Raw genomic sequence first — 20,570 nt, 5'->3', positions numbered from 1 at the left:
ATCTTTCTTACTTATGTCTTGACTTTCTGACACTGTGCTTATAGATATAGGACATCTGATGTTTGTCTTCAGGTAGATGATCCTGTGAGAGGGAGGTGGCCTGAAAAATGGATATGATAAAAACAAACTTCACTGTGACTGAGTTTGTGTTCTTGGGGCTGTCATCTCAGCCAAAGATGCAGCTCATTCTTTTTATTATGTTCTTGTTCTTCTATTTATTAACAGTTGTGGGGAATATTATAATTATCACTATTATCCAGATAGAACCTCGTCTCCAAACCCCCATGTACTTCTTCCTTACTAATTTGTCCTTTCTGGACATCTGCTACACATCCACCAATGTCCCACAAATGCTGTCCAACATGATGGGAAAAAAGACCATCCCCTTCTCTAGCTGTGCTACTCAGATGTACTTCTCCCTCTCCTTTGGAATGATTGAATGTGTTCTCCTTGGGGTCATGGCTTATGACAGATATGTAGCCATTTGTCATCCTCTCCATTATATTGTCATTATGAACCAAAGCATCTGTGTCCAATTGGCAGCCATTTCTTGGTCCAGTAGCTTCCTGAGTTCCATGGTTATCAATGTCCTCACCTTGAGTTTGCCCTACTGTGGGCCCAATGTCCTGAATCACTTTTTTTGTGAGGTTCCTTCTGTCTTGAGGTTAGCTTGCACTGACACCTCATTTACAGAGCTGGTTGTCTTTATCTTTAGTATCATCATTGTCTTCATCCCTTTTCTCCTCATTGTTGTTTCTTATGCCCGAATCCTTCTATCAGTTCTCAGGATACGGTCAGCCTCTGGGAGGCACAAGGCACTGTCCACTTGTGTCTCCCATCTGACAGTGGTTGCCTTATTCTATGGAACTGCCATCTTCATATACATGAGACCCCAGTCGAAGTCCTCCAGGGCTGGGGGCAAGATCATTGCCGTGTTCTACACTGTGATCACACCCATGCTCAACCCCTTGATCTATAGCCAAAGGAACCAGGATGTGAAAGGAGCTTTAAGGAGAGCTATTGCAAAACGGAGGACATGAGGGGTCTTAATGGGACCCTTAAGCTGTTAGTAAGATAACTTACTTCTGAATATTAAATTAGACAATAAATAAGACCTTGTACAGTCAATGTTTTTCTTGCCATTCATAAAGGACACATAAATTTAGCTGCAAACTCAACAGGAAACATATCTGCCCCAAAGACAAATGACGGCTTTAATGTGTCAAAACAACTCTCTTTGTTGCATGACTATTTTCTTACTCCCTGAGAAATCTTGGTTCTCTAAAATCATAGACTAACTGAAATTAATGTTCGAAATTATGACTAAGATGAAATATCTTACTACTGTCTGGAGGAAATAAAGCATCTTCATATAGAGAAACATTCTGAATTTTTAACTCAAATAAAGAACTTCAGATAAAGGTTTTTGGATGTAACATTTCACATCTGTCCTAATTTTTTAGTTTACAGGGAAACCAGCTCTGTATCTATTTTGTGGTTGAGACCAATTTTGACCCCTTTACATATAGCCCTACATTGTAACAAATCTATCAAAATATTACTTCATTTAATTTTCATACAGCAGTCAGACCATGCAGTTATCTCAGGAGTAAGGAGTAAAGATTTATTCTTAGTAAAATGTAAGTATTATGAAGGAGGGTGATATGACACAACTTACTTTTTGAAAGGTTTTCTGATTACTATGTAGACAGAATATATAATATATTCTGAATATATATATGTGTGTGTATATATATATATGATCTCACAAATTTGTGAAAATGAATATTTCCTGTGTTTTGAAGCTTTGCACCAATGGTGTCTCTAAAAAGAATTACTTTTTTGAATGAAGAGAATAGAAAAAATAATTTAGCATTATTATACTTAATAAGCTTAAATATGGCCTTTGATTAACATGTTATTAAGTTAGATACCTTATTTCTAAAATTTTCTCACTTGCTGTTTTACAATTTAAAATAAAATAAAAGGAGTATAACTCACTTTCACATATATTCAACAACTAAAATGCAACTATTTCTTCCATCTAAATATGAAGGTCATACGCAATCAGTAAGTGAAGCATCTCCGATGAAATAGGTAAAGAGGACTTCACTGGTTTAAAATTGATTTAAAAAGTAAAAAGCAAAATCACTAACCAACTAGTCAAATTCATTACATAGTGGGGTGCTTTTCTTGCATATTTTCCTTGATAAAGAAATGACTTTATACATAATATATTTGCTTAGTATATGAATGAGGATTAGAAACACATACTTCTAATTAACTTTCTTCTGGACAATTTAAAGTGAAAAGTAATATTTAAAATTCTCTCAGATATTATCAAATAAGAAATACATAGCTATTTGTGATTTAGAAGCTTTAAATTAGTTTTGAAAAAGGGGCATAAAATGCCTGAAGTTACAACAAATGGAAAGTTTATTTTTTGTTTCACAAAAATGACTAATCCATCTTACCTTTCAGCTCTATAAATGAGTGAACTAGTTAAAAATGCAGAAAAAATTGCAAAACCATTCTTACAGGGAAGACACATAGCCAGAACATGTAAACAAATGAAAGTGAACATTTTTCTGTGTTTTTTCTAAAAATATTTATTTAGACCAATTACTTGACCTAATCAATTCATTATGACTAGTTTGTTTTCATCAGTAACTTGGAGTTGTGTGAATGAAGAATAATAACGCAATACCCTATCTTAGCACCCAGCTAGAACTTAAAAATAAGTTTATTTAAATTAAATTCTATAACTATACTGTATTACTAGTTTCAGAGGTAGAGTTCAGTGATTCATCAGTTGCATATAACACCCACTGCTCATCATATCACATGCCCTCCTTAACGCCTATCACCCAGTTACCCTGTCTTTCTTCTCCCCCACCCCAGTAACCCTCAGTTTGTTTCCCATCCAACTAGACCTTTTCATGCAAGCTTTATTCTTTTTCTAGGCTTGCTTCTTTTGACAGAAAAGGAAAATGTAACACTTAAAGACTTTTAACTGATAATTCTATGTACTATATGTTACGATCATCGCTAGAACAAATAACAATTTTAAGATTAACACAAATAATGTGAACTCAGCAATTATTGGTCCTTCACAACATCAAATGTCTTACTGAATTATTTCCTTCCTACATTTTTTTTAGGATCACAGTAACGAGATAACAGCATATCTAGGAAATGTACTAACTAGTACTTTGTTCATATTGAAATAAAACTAAAGCCTAGAGTAAACAAAATATTAGAAAATGAACTTTTGCTATGAGCTACATTCTCTCAGTGCTTGATTAATCAGTATTATTGTGTAGCATAAGAGACTATATTTGGAATGAGGATAATAAAGTTATAATTTCAGGTTTTAATTTAGCTATATTAATATGCAGAAATCATTCCATTTCTGTAAACCTCACTTTTTTCATTTACAAAATGAGATTGTTGTTGGATTAGATCATCTTTAAGTATCAATAAATCATGTCTCTATCTACATCTTGGCTACTTCTGTCCTCTCTGGAATAGACTTATTATAAGTTTATTATTGAATTTATATATCATAAATCTGTCAGAATTTCTTCTGAAATGTTTTTATTGTTTCACTTTTTGGATTTGATTGATTTACTTTAAGAATAATGCGATGTTGAAAGGTTTTAATGTCACTTTAGGTATACAGAATATAATGCACACTCTTGTCATAGATCATGTTACCAGCTTTCTCAATGAGTTATCTTTCCCCTCGAAATGAAAAACATTAATTCCAGTCAAGAAGTATGAGGATTGTAAAATACTGAATGGGAAGAAAGTCATGGTGAAACTGATCATTCTTCCTCGATACTATTCTTTCAGCATGATCTGAAAGTCACTTATTTCTTTGATATTATCTCCTATCTTGCCTCTTTCCCTTGCTTCTTCAGGTTATAGTGACTCATCCAGTCCATGTGATTTTGCAAAGATTCAGCTCACTGTGGTCATAGGCAAATGTGAAGCTTTCTTTCTTTTTCTTTCTTCTTTCTTTCTTTCTTTCTTTCTTTCTTTCTTTCTTCTTTCTTCTTTCTTTCTTCCTTCTTTTTCTTTCAGATTTTATTTATCTATTATTTCATGAGAGACACAGAGAGAGAGAGAGAGGCAGAGACACAGGCAGAGGGAGAAGCAGGCTTCATGCAGGGAGCCCGACGTGGGACTCGATCCCAGGTTTCCAGGATCACACCCCAGGCTGAAGGCGGCGCTAAACTGCTGAGCCACCGGGGCTGCCCAAATGTTAACCTTTCAACAGATGCTTCACACTACAATCCTGTCTAAATCCCTAATAATCAATTTAATCAAATCATAAAACTTAATATAGCTGCAAACCAGACCTTTATTTGGGTTCCCCAGTTCTGATTATGCCTGTCATTTTCTTTAAGGCTGCACACTTTCCTATTTTATGGAACACCAGGTTAAAAATTTAAAAATTTTGTTTCGGGGATCCCTGGGTGGCTCAGCGGTTTAGCGCCTGCCTTAGGCCCAGGGCGTGACCCTGGAGACCCAGGATGGAGTCCCATGTAGGGCTCCCTGCATGCAGCCTGCTTCTCCCTCTGCCTGTGTCTCTGCCTCTCTCTCTCTCTCTCTCTGTGTCTCTTATGAATAAATAAGATCTTAAAAAAATTAAAATATTTTTATTTTATTTTAACAAATATTTTTATTTGTTTCAATCCCAGCTCTACTAATTATAAGCCAAGAGCACATTCGCATACCATTTAAACTTTCGTAACTCTGGCTTCATCATCTTAAGATATAGGGCCAATAATTTTGTCCTATGAATTTCAAGATCTTATGTGTATCTTTGGCAGGTTACCTGAGGCCCAGAGTTGGGACCAGGTTCTGGTAGTTCTCTAGTCCAGGAAGGCATGATCATTCATTTGTTCAATGAGCATTTGTTACTCACTTATGATATACCAGGACTTAAGGACAAAAAAATGAGACTACCTTAATGTTTCACAGTCTATCAAGTAAGCTTTTATATTAAAGGAGTATGTACCTAGCACAGAGGAAAGCCACCATTTATTAAACCCCAAAGTGCTTAAATAAACTACTTAGGTTTTTCTTATATTTCAATATCTAAACTAGGACGTTTTTTAAAAAAGACTTATTTGTTTATTCACGATAGACAGAGAGAGAGAGAGAGAGACAGAGAGAGAGGCAGAAACACAGGCAGAGGGAGAAGCAGGCTCCATGCAGGGAGCTCGCCGCAGGACTCGATTCCCAGACTCCAGGATCGTGCCCCGGGCCAAAGGCAGGCGCCAAACCACTGAGCCACCCAGGGATCCCCTAAACTAGGACATTTTTAAGAGTGAGAAGTAGCAGTACTGATACCTACTTCAAGATAATAGGAAAAAACAAAACTGCCTTTCACAGGAGGGACAACTGGCCACATTTAGACTATCTTTCGTTCTCATTGCAACTTCGTGAGTAGGTATTAGTGGTGCCATTTTGCAGATTAGAAGGGGTGAGTCCAGGAATAATTTACAGAAGTGATGATTGATTTGAGACATAAAACAGTGTTTTCTAGGTGGATTAGTGGCTTTTGAGGCATAGGACTGTCATTAGCAAAAGTATACAAAGGGAGAGATTTCACAATATCCTTGAGTTCAATGTGATTTGAACTTCTTCTGGGAGGTGGGATGTGGAAGGAGATGGTTAAGATGAAGCCGAAAATGTAGATCTTCAGATGTCATGTGTGGATGCCATTCACAGTGTTGATTTTATCATGGACCCTTACTCCAGCAACCTATTCTTCTCATTAACACTCAGTCAAACAGAGTTAAACACACAGATCCCAGTACAGCTGCTTCCAGAGCCCTCATGTGGCTGCACGTTTTCACAGTGCATATAGCTGTTAGAAGCAGTCTAGCCAACAAATGGTTCATTTCATGCCTTTTAAAAAATATTTTTTACATTTAAATTCAATTTGCCAACATATATTATAACACCAGTGCTAATTTCATCAAATGCCCTCTTCAGTGCCCATCACCCAGTCACCCCATCCCCACCACCCACCTCCCTTCCACAACCCTTTGTTTACAAGTTAAGAGTCTCTCATGGTTTGTCTCCGTCTCTAATTTTTCCCATTTAGTTCCCCTCCTTTCTCTTATAATCCCTTTCACTATTTCTTTTATTCCATGTATGAGTGAAACCATATGATGATTGTCCTTCTCTGATTGACTTATTTCACTCAGCATAATACCCTCCAGTTCACACCTTTCTTTTCATAAGCATGCTGTTCCTTCAGTGTCCATCCTAACCTCATTATTGGTATGGGGCAATTCAGGTACATCTTTTATAGTGTCTGCCTTAGACACATTTGCACATGCATGTGCATAACTATAATATCTACACACACATCCATAAGGAAATTATAAATTAAAGGCTGCTGTTCAGAAGAGTGGTATTTTTTTTTTTCCCAGTCTAATAGCTCAGATACAGGGCATTTCAAGGAGTAATGTTTGAGCTGGTCCTTGAAGGAAGAGAAGAATTTGGATGTCCTGAGATATGCAGCTGGGACTATTAAGGAAGCACAGAGGAGAGAGGGGAGGGGATTTAGAAGGATACATAGGTAGAAAAATTGGAGGACCATTAAAGAAATGGTTTTGCTGGAGAATCTGTTGCTCAAAGATAGCAGGAAGGAATATCAAAGAGGTGGTTTAAGGGGGAGGGCCTGGAATGCTAAGCAAAGGACTTTGGTCATGTCATAACTCCTGAGTTAAGGGAGAAGGATAATTATGGGGCAGATGAGAAATCTCAGATCCTTGTGATCCAGGTGTTCTCTCTAAGGCAGAGATTGAAGGCAGAGACTTCAGCTTGGATTCCTCCCCTGGGAGAAGACCAGCTATAAAACCAACTATGAGTTTCATCCAAGCTCCATTAAGAAGAACATGCCATCTTATGTCACCAAACCTTTCTGAAGTTGCCAGAATCAACTTGAATTTACCAATATAAAGGCCATGTTGTTATACTGGCTTCCCCAAAGGTTGGTCTGCTGATGGATAAGGGACAGAATGTCAAGGAACAAAGAAGAACCTTCTCTTGAATCACAAATGACAAGCTTCCTACTCTCCAAGCAATAAATTGCCATTTCCTAAATTAGTGTGCAGTCTTGACCTACATTTCAGCTTTACCACCAATCCTAACAGACACCCAGGCAAAATAACCTGTGGAAATGTCCCCTGGTTTCCAAGCTCTTTGCCTTTCTTTACGATGTTTTTTTTTTTTTTTCTTCTTCTGCCATTCCCCACTTCATTTGCTTCTCTCTTTAATTTCTGGGCCCTGCTTCCCAAAATAACTCACATGCTCCCTTCTCCATGAAAATTCCTTAATCTCCCAGGAAGAAATGTTGTTTTTCAAGTGTGAATCCCTATAGCATATTGTCTGCACTTCTCTTGGTAGTTTTCCTCCTGTAGCACAAGACATTTGCATTTATTTTATTTCTTTATGTATGCCAATTCCATGAAGCCAGGATATATATGTAATTTACATATTGTCCACCAGGTGTTAAGCACAGATTGTTTAAAAAAAAAATCTCAACTGAAGTCACATCGCTTGAAAGCAGCAGCAGAAGAATTTAATCTCAGCTTTATCTCACTCTGACATCTCCCCTCTTAATCACTTTTACATCAATCTTTGCTTTTCAAAGTTCCCAGTAGAATGAGTGCCAAGTCTTTGTTGGTTAGAGAAAATACCTACTCATGTGACTTTTATAGTCTATTCTAGAGAACATGATTGATATATTTACCTTTGCTATGGTTTTATCACTGGGCAAAGTAGTTAATGTATGGAAGATAATTCAGGCCTTTCCAAACATAAGGCATTTATTTATTTATTACTTATTTGAGCAAACTAATAGAATTGAGAAGGTGTAAATACTCATTCTCACTTTATTGATGAAGAGATTGAGCTGCAGAGACCCGAGGGTATTTATCTGACATGATTATTGCTGGGAGTAGGATGAACACTAAGTTGACCCAACTTCTATCCATTTTCCTCTCACTATTATAGATTGATATGTGTACTTTCACTATCAATTACATGAGAAAAAAACAGTTTCCTCATTATACTGCATCACATCAATAGCAGAATTATAGATATCTAAGATATATATGAAGGAAAAATAGAAGCAACTAAAGTTTATTAATTATCTTTTATGTGATGGATTCTTTACAGAGATTACAGCATATCCTTTGAAAAATGCTAGAAGGTAAGCATTATTATTCTCATTTAATAGATGAAGAAACAGTCTGATAGAGATTAGGTAACTTGCCATTAGTCAGAGCAAGAAAATAATAGAATTTACATGAGGGATTCTTTGAATATTTGCCATTAGAGTAGAAAGCATAGCTCTTGGATCACTTTTTGATTCTATCATTAACTTTGACTGAATACAACAAATTAAAAAAAAAAAATCCTCCAGCAGGGACATCACTGAGTAGAAATGCAGAAATGGGACTCAAAGTTCTTCCTGATTCTAAGGCAACTAGTCTTTTTTTTTTTTTTTTTTAATTTTTATTTATTTATGATAGTCACAGAGAGAGAGAGAGAGAGAGGCAGAGACATAGGCAGAGGGAGAAGCAGGCTCCATGCACCGGGAGCCCGATGTGGGATTCGATCCCGGGTCTCCAGGATCGCGCCCTGGGCCAAAGGCAGGCGCCAAACCGCTGCGCCACCCAGGGATCCCGGCAACTAGTCTTTTAATTATAATGTATACTTGGTTTGTAGTTAATGAGATAGAAAATATCTATTATTTTTCACACATCATGTGGATTTTCACATTAGATTATTTTAAAAAAGAAACTGAAGGCTAAATCTCTGGACTCTTTCTGGACTGCCAGTTCTTTTTTTTTTTTTTTTTTTTTTTATTGGTGTTCAATTTACTAACATACAGAATAACACCCAGTGCCCGTCACCCATTCACTCCCACCCCCCGCCCTCCTCCCCTTCTACCACCCCTAGTTCGTTTCCCAGAGTTAGCAGTCTTTACGTTCTGTCTCCCTTTCTGATATTTCCCACCCATTTCTTCTCCCTTCCCTTATTTTCCCTTTCACTATTATTTATATTCCCCAAATGAATGAGAACATATAATGTTTTGGACTGCCAGTTCTATACCTGTCCATAGTTGCTGTACTTTCTTCATAATGTGACATCGGAAATATGTTTTCAGAAGTTCATGATATGGCTGTGTATATTTGCATCAGGTTAATTTTAATTCATGTACAATGATACCCATTAAAAAGCCTAGTAAATCCTAGGTCTTTTATCCCTAAAACTCTGGTGCTTTTCATGATCAATGGGGATACTACATGCTTTAGGATAATTATATTGCCCTTGGGGTGGCTGTGGGAGATAGGAACATTATTGTTTGGAAGTGTTAGAAACTGATGGTGTGATAGAATTTTAGCATATCTGAGAAAAACTTAGCTATCCTCTGATCTCAGGCTGCCCCCTTTACTTGTTGTTGATACCTGATGCACTTGTTTTTTGATTCAAGATTTGTAGCTTTGAGATGTGCAGAGAGGAGTTAGGTCTCTTCTATTGTCAGTCATTGATACCTCAGGGTTAATGAAACTATTCTTGGATAAGGGCCCAGTGATGATGGATGGTGGAAATCATGAAGATTCCCAGCACCCTAGGATAAGGCTAGGGCTAAACTAAACTTATATCAGAAGAGAGAGAGAGAAGACATAGGGGATTTGGGATGGGAGTAGGACACTAATCCTGTAGACATTACAATCTTGCTAAAATTAGCTTCAGAAATTATATGTCTCTTAGGATCCCAGAGTCCCTGGGCTTCCCTGAAAGCTAAAATGATGTCAATATGTGAAGTTAACAATATGTAAATATTAGGCAGAGGAGACCCAAGAGATCCAGGTGAAACCAACCACTAGACTGAAGGGAAAACTGAGGACACCAAAGAGAAGGGGCTTGTCAAAACTCACATACCCAGTTAGCAGCAGAACCTAAGTCTGCAGCTCTTATTCTTGGGGTTTTCATAGCCCATTATTTAGTTATTGATGGTAATAGTATCAGAGAGATAATACAGTAACTGGAAGCAAAATAAACTCCTCATTGGCAAATGCACTTCTTATGTTTGTATCCTCCAGAACCTGGCATATATCTGGCACTTAAAAGTTTTTGCTGAGTATATGAATGGGTAGCTCCTAGGCTGAGTTAAGCCATCTCTCATACCAGTTCCATTCCCCACATATTTAACTACATTTTCTCTGAATTGTTTTTAATGTAGAGAAATTTTCAATGTTTGGATCTGTTAATTCCTCATAACCCTGAAAAAATATGCTTTAGAGTAATTGACTATTAAATAAATAGTCCCCTATTCAAGTTGTGTCTCCATTTCTAAGCAATGAGTGAGCCAAAGTCAAGTAAAAAAACAGATGCATCTTGCTCAGCATGCCTTTCAAAAATAGTAATTTATATTTCCTTCATTTCAGAGTATTAAGGGTTATAGAAAACCCTACAGAATTAAAGATTGATACAAGTAGATAGTAGCTTCAGTAGCGTTTATTAGGAAAGTAGCATTTCCTATCTCCTACCACCACCCTTATATCTCTATCAATTACCTGTAGTGATAAGAAATCTTCATATTTTGTTATTCTTGAGGTTTTTTTCCAATTAGTTTTTTGAAAGCAGCTTTCACATCCTTGTTCCGTAAACTGTAGATCAAGGGATTCAGCATGGGGATGATAATAGTGTAGAACACAGAGGCCCACTTGTCTTGGTCCAGGGAGTAGCTGGATGTTGGCCTCAGGTACATAAACATGACTGTGCCATAAAAAAGGGTGACGCCAGTGAGGTGAGACCCACAGGTGGAGAAAGCCTTAAGGCGGCCTTCTGCTGAGCGCATTCTGATGATTGCGATGAGTATGAAAGCATAGGAGATGAAGATGATAAGAATGGTGCTGAATTCAATGAAGCCACACAGGCTAAACAGCAAGATCTCACTGATGTAGGTATCTGAACAAGAGAGGGCTAAGAGTGGTGGGATTTCACAGAAGAAGTGGTTGATAATATTGGAACCACAGTAGCTCAAACTGAAGGTGAGGGAAGTATGGGCCACTAAACTCACCAGGCCGGCCAGGTAAGAGCCCAGCATGAGGGCCAAGCAGACTCGCTTGGACATGAGAGTGCCATAGTGGAGGGGTCGGCAGATGGCCACGAAACGGTCATAGGCCATGGCGGCCAGGACATAGCACTCAGCATCTACAAAACCTACAAAGAACGCAAACTGGGTGGCACAGCTAGAGAAGGAGATGACTTTGCGCTCTGTTAAGAAGTCAGCCAGCATCCTGGGGGCAATGGCTGAGGAGTAGCCCAGGTCAACAAAAGAGAGGTTGCAGAGGAAAAAGTACATGGGTGTGTGAAGCTGAGTATCTGCTATGATCAAGATGATCATACCAATGTTCCCCACTACATTGACCAGGTAGACCAGGAGGAAAATCACAAAGAAGATGATCTGCAGCTGACGGTCCTGAGTGATGCCCATAAAGATAAACTCCGTCACCACTGAGTGGTTTTCTTTATCCATCTTTTTAACTTTATGTGTGCCTGGATTTGGTTTATTGTTTGAAGTGAGTTTTAAAAATCTTCCCAGAAATCAGATTCTATGACCCATAGGGTAACTCAAATGACTTTAATAGAAGTGATGGGTGCATGTCTTCTCCAGGTGCCCAGTCAAAATAGAAGATGTTAGCATCTTGGGGATGGCAAATTCTGCTCCTCCATAGACCTTGGTGCTCTGAGGTAATTTATCACATGCTACCAAATGTTTGACATGATCTGTGCCATTATCTGCCCTATTAATTATTAATGAAGGACAGTTTTGAGCATCCCTTCCTTCTGTCTAAAACAAAGCAAATATGGACACAGATAATGAATAAGCACTAACTTTCTTTGTAGGTAGGCACAAAAAGAAAACTGAAAAACCCAGGGATCTCAAATTATTACCCATAACACACACACACACACACACACACACACACACACTCACACACAGAAAGCAAAATATCTGGAGCAGAAGGTGAGCAATATTAGAAAAGGCAGTGAGTAATAATAATTTTTAAAAAGCCAGGAGATAGGGCAGCCCTGGTGGCTCAGCGGTTTAGCGCCTCCTGCAGCCCAGGGTGTGATCCTGGAGACCCGGGATCCAGTCCCACGTTGGGCTTCCTGCATGGAGCCTGCTTCTCCCTCTGCCTGTGTCTCTGCCTCTCTGTCTCTCTCTGAATAAATAAATAAATCTTAAAAAAAAAGCCAGGAGATACTATTAATCATATGCCAGAACTTGCTTCTACATATTACATAATTGCATCCTCACAATAGTTTGTGAAATAAGTACCACTGTTATCTCTATTTTATACTTGAAAAGAATAAGGCTAGATATTAAATAATTTCAATAAAGTCAGTAGCCAGCAAGCAGTGGAGCTGGGTCTTTCTGACTCTAGGGTTCATTTCACTTTATTGTCTTCTGTGTATATGTGATTTAATGAAGGTTAAATCTCTTTATTTTTGCACTTGAATTTTCTTTTTCCTGCCTTGCTTGACATGCATGGACCCAGAATTAGTCCTTTGGCTTCCCTAATATTTAGAAGTACTCAGGATTTGGCATGAGGCATAATCGGGATGAAAACACAGCTGTCTTTGGACAATTCTTTTGCTTAGCCAACAGGTTGTTGTGTAGCTCAGTTAGAGTTAAGATTCAGGATCCTTCACTCAGGAGGAATAGAGAAAGCATTATCCAACTCTGTGGTCAGACAGCAGCATGCATTATTAGCTTTTTTCTTTGTGATTGGATGCATATCCACTCCACTGAAGAGCTGTAGCAAGGAAGTGGGCAAAGCCACACCACACCACATCAAACAAGCTAAAACATGCAGTAATTTAGAAAGAGGTAGCTTTCTCTATTAAATTTGAGGGAGAAGTCAGACTGTATCTCCTCTAACTGATTTACTGCTTAAGAAAGACAAGAAAGCAGAGTAGTATAATGTCTCTTTCGTGGGGATGTGGACATTCATAACAGGCTATCTTAAATCCTGGGGTGGTTGAAAATAGTGCCTTCGTCTTTCAGTTTCTGCAAAAAATATAATCAACTGCATCAATGAGGGGTTTAATAATAATGAATAATCAGTACCATGTATTTGTCTGAGAGTGTATAGTTTATAAAATACTTTTTGACTCATTCTTAATAGGTTGTGAATGTGTGCATCATTTCATACATTCAGTAAATTAGGAAACAGAATGAAAAGATAAATCTTGGAGAAATTGTTTGAAAAACATATTTCTCATAAAGAATTTGTAACTATAATATGAAAGAACTTTAAAAATTCATTAATGAGAAAACAAGTAACCCAGAAGGAATGGGCCAGACTTGAAGGGGCACTTCACCAAAGAAGTGCCCCTTCTTCACCAAAGAAGATAGATGGATGGCAACTAAATGCATGAAAATGCTCAAATCATTTGTATTAGGGATACACAAATTAAAGCCACAATAGGATATTACTACACATCTATTGGAATGATTAAAATTTAAAAAGATGAACCATATTAATTGTTGACAAGGAAGTGGAGGAAGTGGACATTTCATCAGTGGACTGCTGCTAGGAATGTAAAACAGTCCAAGTACTTTGGAAAATATCATGGCAGGTACAAAATTAAACATACACATATCTATTGTATGATCCAGTCATTCTTCCCCCAAAAGACTGAACCTGGGAACAACCCGAAAGCCCATCCATAAGTAATAAGGTAAACAAATATTAGTATGTGCATAAAATAGATGACTACTCAACAATGAAAAGAAAGAAACTATTGATCCAGGCAACATGATGGATGAATCACAAAATAACCAGGTTGAGAGAAAACATGAGAATAACCATGTTTCTTATCTACATGAGAAACATGTAGATAAAAGAGTATACCTTATGTGATTCCATTTCTAAAAATCTAGAAACTGCAAGCTAATCCATAGTGACAATCAATCAATGATTGCCTGGGTGGAGGTGTGTGTGGGGAGGTATAGGAGGGAAGGATTACCAAGGGGCATGAGGAAAGTTTTTGAGGTGACAGATTCATTGCCTACATTGATTGTGATGATAGTTCCATGGATATATATATATATATATATATATATATATATATATATATATTTTTTTTTTTTTTTTACTTTAAATATATTTGATTTATTGTATGTCAGCTATAGCTTAATAAAGCTGTTAAAAAACAGCAACAACAAAGTACTTGTCCCTACTTTGGTTCCTCTCATGGTCACTCTACGTGGATGCATATATCACTTCACAGGTTATATTAATGAGGAAATAAAACCAGGCTGAGGGGACCTGTAAAGTCACACAGTGTGTTGGGTGCAGAACTAGCACTTGAATCTGGGACTACCGATTTCATATATAGCACTGTGTTCAATTTTTTCTCTCACTACTTCACATAAAAATAGGAAAATAAACCATCACAAAAAGAATATGAGAGGTCTATCTCAGTCCTCTCACTTAGCTTGTTCTTTGACTTTAGCAAAAGGAAAAATATTTCTATCATTGCAACTGGGAGGATTCATTTCGTCTTACCTCAATTTTGTAGAGTAGGAGACAGACCCAAACATCCACTTGCAAGTGCAGGGTGATGCCAGGCTGCAGTAGTTTCAGGAGTGAGAGACACCTGCTCGGAACACAGCACAGGGCTCAGGGCTGACCTGCAGTTGGGCATGTGCTGACCAATTCACTTCAGTCAACTAGAAAATGGGATCAGAAAATCATTCTTTCCTCCCTTATAGATTCAAAATTCCAGTTAAAAGAGGAAGTGTGTGAGAAGGGGTTTTACCAATTATAAAGCACCCTGCTCATTCTTGCTTATAGTGGACAGACAAATCCAGGCTTTTCCACCTACTACTTTTGATTTCTAGCATACTACCTTTTTTTTTTTTTAATTTTTTTTTTAATTTATTTATGATAGTCACAGAGAGAGAGAGAGGCGCAGAGACACAGGCAGAGGGAGAAGCAGGCTCCATGCACTGGGAGCCCGATGTGGGATTCGATCCTGGGTCTCCAGGATCACGCCCTGGGCCAAAGGCAGAAGCCAAACCGCTGCGCCACCCAGGGATCCCTAGCATACTACTTTTTTTTTTAGAGTCTCAGCTTTTCACTTATGGATGAGATTAATGTCTATCTTAATAAATCTCTGCAAATAAATCTCTATCTTAATAATAGACTATGATGTATATTCTATCTATCATCTATCATCTGGTGCTAAATTCAGTGACTGTCATGTGCTAAGTGCTTAATGCATTTGGCAATTGTGCCAGTGCAAGTGTAATTGTGTAAGATTTAATTCAGTAGATGATTGTGTGCTTACGACTCCCAGAAAAAAAGTTCCAATGCTTAATCCATACATGTGATCTATCATGGACTGCTTTAATTTTTAGTGAAGATGTGATTTTAATTCCACAGTACTTCTATTAAATGATAAATTGAGTAGAGATGAGGCTATTAATTCAAAAGATAAAAGAAAACCTTTATATATAGATTTTTAGTCTCATGTAACTAAACTTCAACCGATCTGACTCTTGAAGAAATGATAGTGTAATGAATAAGTAAGTATATTCCATAGTTAATAAACCCTAATATTAAAAAGACCAGCCAAAGTATTGTCTTATGGAAGCAAATATAGACCAAATGTATTTTAGATTTCCATGCATCAGCTACTTTTGCATGTTTATTTAAAAAGACCAGCAAAAGTATTGTCTTATGGAAGCAAATACAGACCAAATGTAGTCTAGATTTCTATGCATCAGCTATTTTTGCATGTTTATTTGAAAAGAATTCTGGAGTAAAATCTGGAATCCTGGTTATTGTCCTGTTTTTGCCACTAAGTAGTTGTTTGAGCTTGATGAATTGCTGCATTAGATGCAGCTTCTTTATCTGTGAAATGAATAAGGTGAAGAGTTCAAACTCAACGTAACTTTCCAATTCTGACATATTCTGAGTTCGTACTAATCATGAGGTGTGTAAAAGCCAAATCCATAGTCCATGTCTTCTTTTGAAATTTGAAAATGGCATGGACCTGAAGCCAAGCAAAGCCATGCTCAAAGGAGCAGGGAGCAGGATCATATTCTACTCTTAATGGATCATCTCTCTCTGTCTGTCCCAAGGCTGACCTTTGCCCGGACTTGTTTTCTACCTGTTGGTGAGAGGTTGATTATCTCCTCTTCGCTTGATGAGTTATAATGAACAAACATTCTGAGGAGAATCCGAAGATGGTGACTCACTCAGGTAGCTGTGCCTGAGCTCCTTGATCACCCACCTTTGCTCCTGTGTGCAGGAAGTTTTATCAAGTTTCAGAGTCACAGGTTATCCTCAGAGGAAAAGAGATGAAGTGATATCTGCACTCATGGGAGACTGGAAGAGCTGAGGAACTGTCACCCCTAAGGAATTTCACTCTCTCCTCCTTGAACCTTAATGATAAAAGAGGGAAACACAAAGGAATTCTTTTCTGCCACTCCAGGGAGTGGTGGTGATTGAGTCAAGAAAAGCCACATGCACTGTTTTTCCAGCCCCTAAAAGCTCCCTGCTGGGTGTGATTTTGATGGTAATGTAGAAAGATCTGTTTGTTGATGCCTGAAAGTCCTTTCACAGAGGGTGATACCTTCCATATTATATGGATTAGCCATCTTCAAACCAGACTTGAATCTGAGAGAGTCTGGCATAAGGGTTGCATACAAGTACATGAGATGCATATGAGAGATGACGTATGAATTGTTTTAGCTTCCCATCGCATGAAGAAAAAGGGAAATGAGGAGTTGTAAGATTCTCACTACCTGCATGGTATTTTTTAAAAAGCTGTTTAATTTGGGAATGCTATTTGACTTGAGACAAATTTTCATCCTAAAAGAAGAGATGCAAAAATAACACCAAAAAAGCTAATTAAAAAAATGCTTTTGTAATATCTTTTCCCATTCTTTCACCTTTCAGCCCATTCATTCACTTTTTAGCCATTAAACCTGAAGTGAGCTCTTGTAGGCAGCAGGTAGTGGACTTATTTATTTATTTATATCTAACTTTTTTTTTATTTTTTAAATTAAATTTATTTTTTTAAAGATTTTATTTATTTATTCATGATAGTCACAAAGAGAGGAGAGAGAGGCAGAGACACAGGCAGAGGGAGAAGCAGGCTCCGTGCTGGGAGCCCGACATGGGACTCGATCCTGAGACTCGGGGATTGCTCCCTGGGCCAAAGGCATGCGCTACACCGCTGAGCCAACCAGGGATCCCCCTAACTTTTTAAAAAAATCTGTATTCTTAAATCTTATTTTATGGTGAATAGTTAATTCTTAATAATATTGACATACTCACTTATTTATAATATTTATCGTCAAGTCAAACTTTTCTCCAACTGCATAATAATCCATTGTGTGGAGGTGCCTCTGCCTATCAAGTACCCTATTGATAGACATTTGAATTGATTCTGATCTTTTACTATTAGAAGAAAAAAATGCAGCAATAAATAACCTTGGGGATATCCATTTGTCTCAACATTTATTCAAAAAAATTATCCTTTCCCCACTGTTTTGAATTGAACGTTCATTTTGTTTTATATTGTCTATTTTTGTATTTTTCTATTCTATTCCCTTGTTCCTTCACCATTCTATACAATTTATCCATCAATAATACAGTTTTCAATGATAAGCTCTACTTATTTGGGAAACAAATCTGAGGATATTATTATTGGGAGTACATTAAATTTATAAGTTAACTTAGGAAGAATTGCCACGTTTATGCCATCAAGTCTTGCTATCAGATAGTGTATATGTCTTCATACCTGTTCAAGTCTATTCTGTATCTTTCTGTTACTCCCTTTCTTCACCGAAGTTTTGAACATTTCTTACTTGGTTTATACATAAAGCTTTTATGTTTGGCAATCAAAAGTGGGGATCTTCTCTTCCATATAAATTTTCTAATTGGAGATTTGTTTGTTTATATGAGGTTATCAGATTGATTTTACATTTTACTAATTTACTAAATTTTCTATTTTTAAAATTGATAGTATAGTAGTAGTAGTACTAGTAGAAGTAATATTTTTATGTACGGTGTGTCAGAATGTGGCAGCATCTTATGCTGTCCAAATAAATCTTTAGTTAAAATGAAATGAGCCTCCAAAGCTTAACAAGAGAATTTCTCTTGGCTTTGCCAGTTGATGTAGAATCTATTTGGATGAAACTCTTGGTGGCTAGTGAGTGGTATGTAACCATCCCCTGGGACAGTGGATAGGTATTTTTTCAGAAACGAAATGACATTTTTTTTGAAATGACATATTTTTATAGCAAGTATTTTATATTGCTCCCTCTATGTTCCTGAAATGACATTCGGAGATAATTTAATTTACCTACACACATAATTTAAAGAGAAGAAATGAAAAGAAAATCATTTACAATAAAATACTTTAGCATTCATTCATTTATTCTTTATTTTATACTTGAAATATACTTGAATATCATGGAACATGGAGAGTGCTTTGTTGTTAGGATTGTACTGCACTTTGCGGGTTTTTAGCATCCTTGCCCCCTTACCCACTAGATTCTATAGTGTACCCTCTTCACTGTGAAAACCATCAATTTTTGTAATGTCCCCAGAGGAAAAACACTACCTCCATTGAGACCTTTTTGAAATCTAGGCCTCTGGTATTAAATAATAATTCTCAATTAAGGGGTGGTATAGTTTACTAAGTTAGACATCCAACTCTTCCACCTTTCCACTTCTAATACTTCTGATGCACTCTTTTCTTAGCAACCAACACAACCAAGATGTCTGTATTAGGCAGGGTTCTCCAGAGAAGCAGGTCCAATAGGAGATGAATATGTAGATCTAGATGAGAGGTGAATAGGTTCATGTGGATATGAAGGTTCAGAAGTCCCAAGAGCAGCTATCTACAAGATGAAGAACCAGGAAAGCCAGTGATGTCATTCAGTCAAAAAGCCTGAAAATGAGGTGGCAGTGTGGAGTAGGGTAAAGTTCTAGTCTGAGTCTGAAAGCCTGAAATCCAGGAACACTGATGTTTCAGGCAGGAGAAGATGGCTGTCTCAGCTCAAGCAAAGAGAGCAAAAATTCAGGCCCCTAAGGAATTGGATTGGATGATGCCCACCCACACTGGTTAGGGAGGTCTTCCTTACTCACTCTACTGATTCACATGCTAATCTCTTCTTTAGACACTCTCACAGACACATCCAGAGATAATGTTTTATAAGCTATTTGGTCATCCCTTAGCTCAGTCAAATTGGGATTTAAAATTAGCCATCACAAATACCATAAACATTACTCCTGATTAATCAGTCTTATACAGGGGATGTCAAATAAGTCATTAGTCATTATTGTAGTTTATGTGTTATTTATATTTAACACAGAAGGATATTTTTCACAAACTCTTTGCTACTTTTGGGCTGCGGTAACACAAAATGGTCAACAATGCTCATTCTGGAGCAAGAAAAAACTGTGTTTGAGTCCCAGTTTTGGTATGCATTAACTATTTGGAAAAATAACTTCTCGAGGCCCTAGTTTACTTATCTGTGATAGAGATGCTTAATAGGAATCCAAAAATGCATGTATTTAGGAGGACACTCAGCAGATGGTATATGCTCAGTTAATATTAGTTGTTATTATTGTTTAGCCGTATTCTCTTCTAATTATGACTGGGGAGATCACCAGCTGGGTCACAATTCATATTAATATATAAGCTTCTCTAAAGAGGAGGTCATCTTTACAAGTTGGTATAGTCTCTATCAGTTGATCATTAATGCTTGTTGCCTTCTTTCTGGGCTTTAGGGTTATCATGGTTCTTCATGAAAAGCTCATTGCAACCTGTCAGTGGGTTATCTTTTATGGCACTAACTTCACATTCCAGTATCCAGTGTAAGTGCTCAGTTCTCCATGGAGATCTCATTGTAGCCTAATTTCTGATGGTCCCCATCCTGGTGGCAGGGATATAGAGCAGCATCTAGTACCTCCTTGAATGACACTCAGGCTAAGATTAGAAATGAGTTTCTTCTTATTCTGAAGCTCTTTGAGATTTCTTGCTCCATAACTACCTCTGTGTGTTTCCTTCTATCAGCCTTTAGCCATGATCCAAGTAACATAGCTTCTTACATGTATAAAAAGTCTTTCCAGAAGGTGGATATAGAGACAACCTGCTATTTTGTGGATTATTTCAATGCTCTCAAGGGAACCAGAGCACCAGCTATTTGGGGGAGACAGAAGAGGGATATTTAGCCAGGGCTAGAAATGTGGAACTGGAAATTCATTTTCCACGGGGCCCAGGTGTCCCTAGGGCAAAGGAGAGAAATGTGAAGAGGACATGAGATTTCCTTAGCTTTGGGGGGAAAAACAAGTAGATTAAAATGAAATGACATGAGGGATACAATCCCCAGACACTAAAGAATAAGAAAAATATCCTATTTAAAATAATTCAGAATGCTTACTCCACAGTCTGATCCAGAGACTCTACAATTGGAATTAATTGCAAACATTAGA

At 37.5% G+C, this 20,570-nt stretch overlaps 3 protein-coding genes across 4 annotated transcripts in view; 2 read left to right on the top strand and 1 right to left on the bottom strand.

The window, feature by feature from the left end:
- LOC144293366 (olfactory receptor 5M3) overlaps nt 1–20,570 on the top strand; it is a 145,609-nt gene that overhangs the window by 5,717 nt on the left and 119,322 nt on the right. The window lies entirely within an intron of this gene.
- LOC144293365 (olfactory receptor 2G3-like) lies at nt 108–1,040 on the top strand. Its single transcript, XM_077864456.1, has one exon. The coding sequence runs from the start codon at nt 108–110 to the stop codon at nt 1,038–1,040; it is 933 nt and encodes a 310-aa protein (XP_077720582.1).
- LOC144293364 (olfactory receptor 5AR1) lies at nt 10,643–11,578 on the bottom strand. The gene has a single exon (XM_077864455.1). It carries the CDS (start codon nt 11,576–11,578, stop codon nt 10,643–10,645), a length of 936 nt encoding a protein of 311 aa, XP_077720581.1.

This window comes from Canis aureus, chromosome 21 (genome assembly GCF_053574225.1).
Source record: "Canis aureus isolate CA01 chromosome 21, VMU_Caureus_v.1.0, whole genome shotgun sequence".
NCBI lineage: Eukaryota > Metazoa > Chordata > Mammalia > Carnivora > Canidae > Canis > Canis aureus.
The sequence above is the reverse complement of the archived record's forward strand: the minus strand, read 5'-3'. Positions and strand labels throughout refer to the sequence as shown.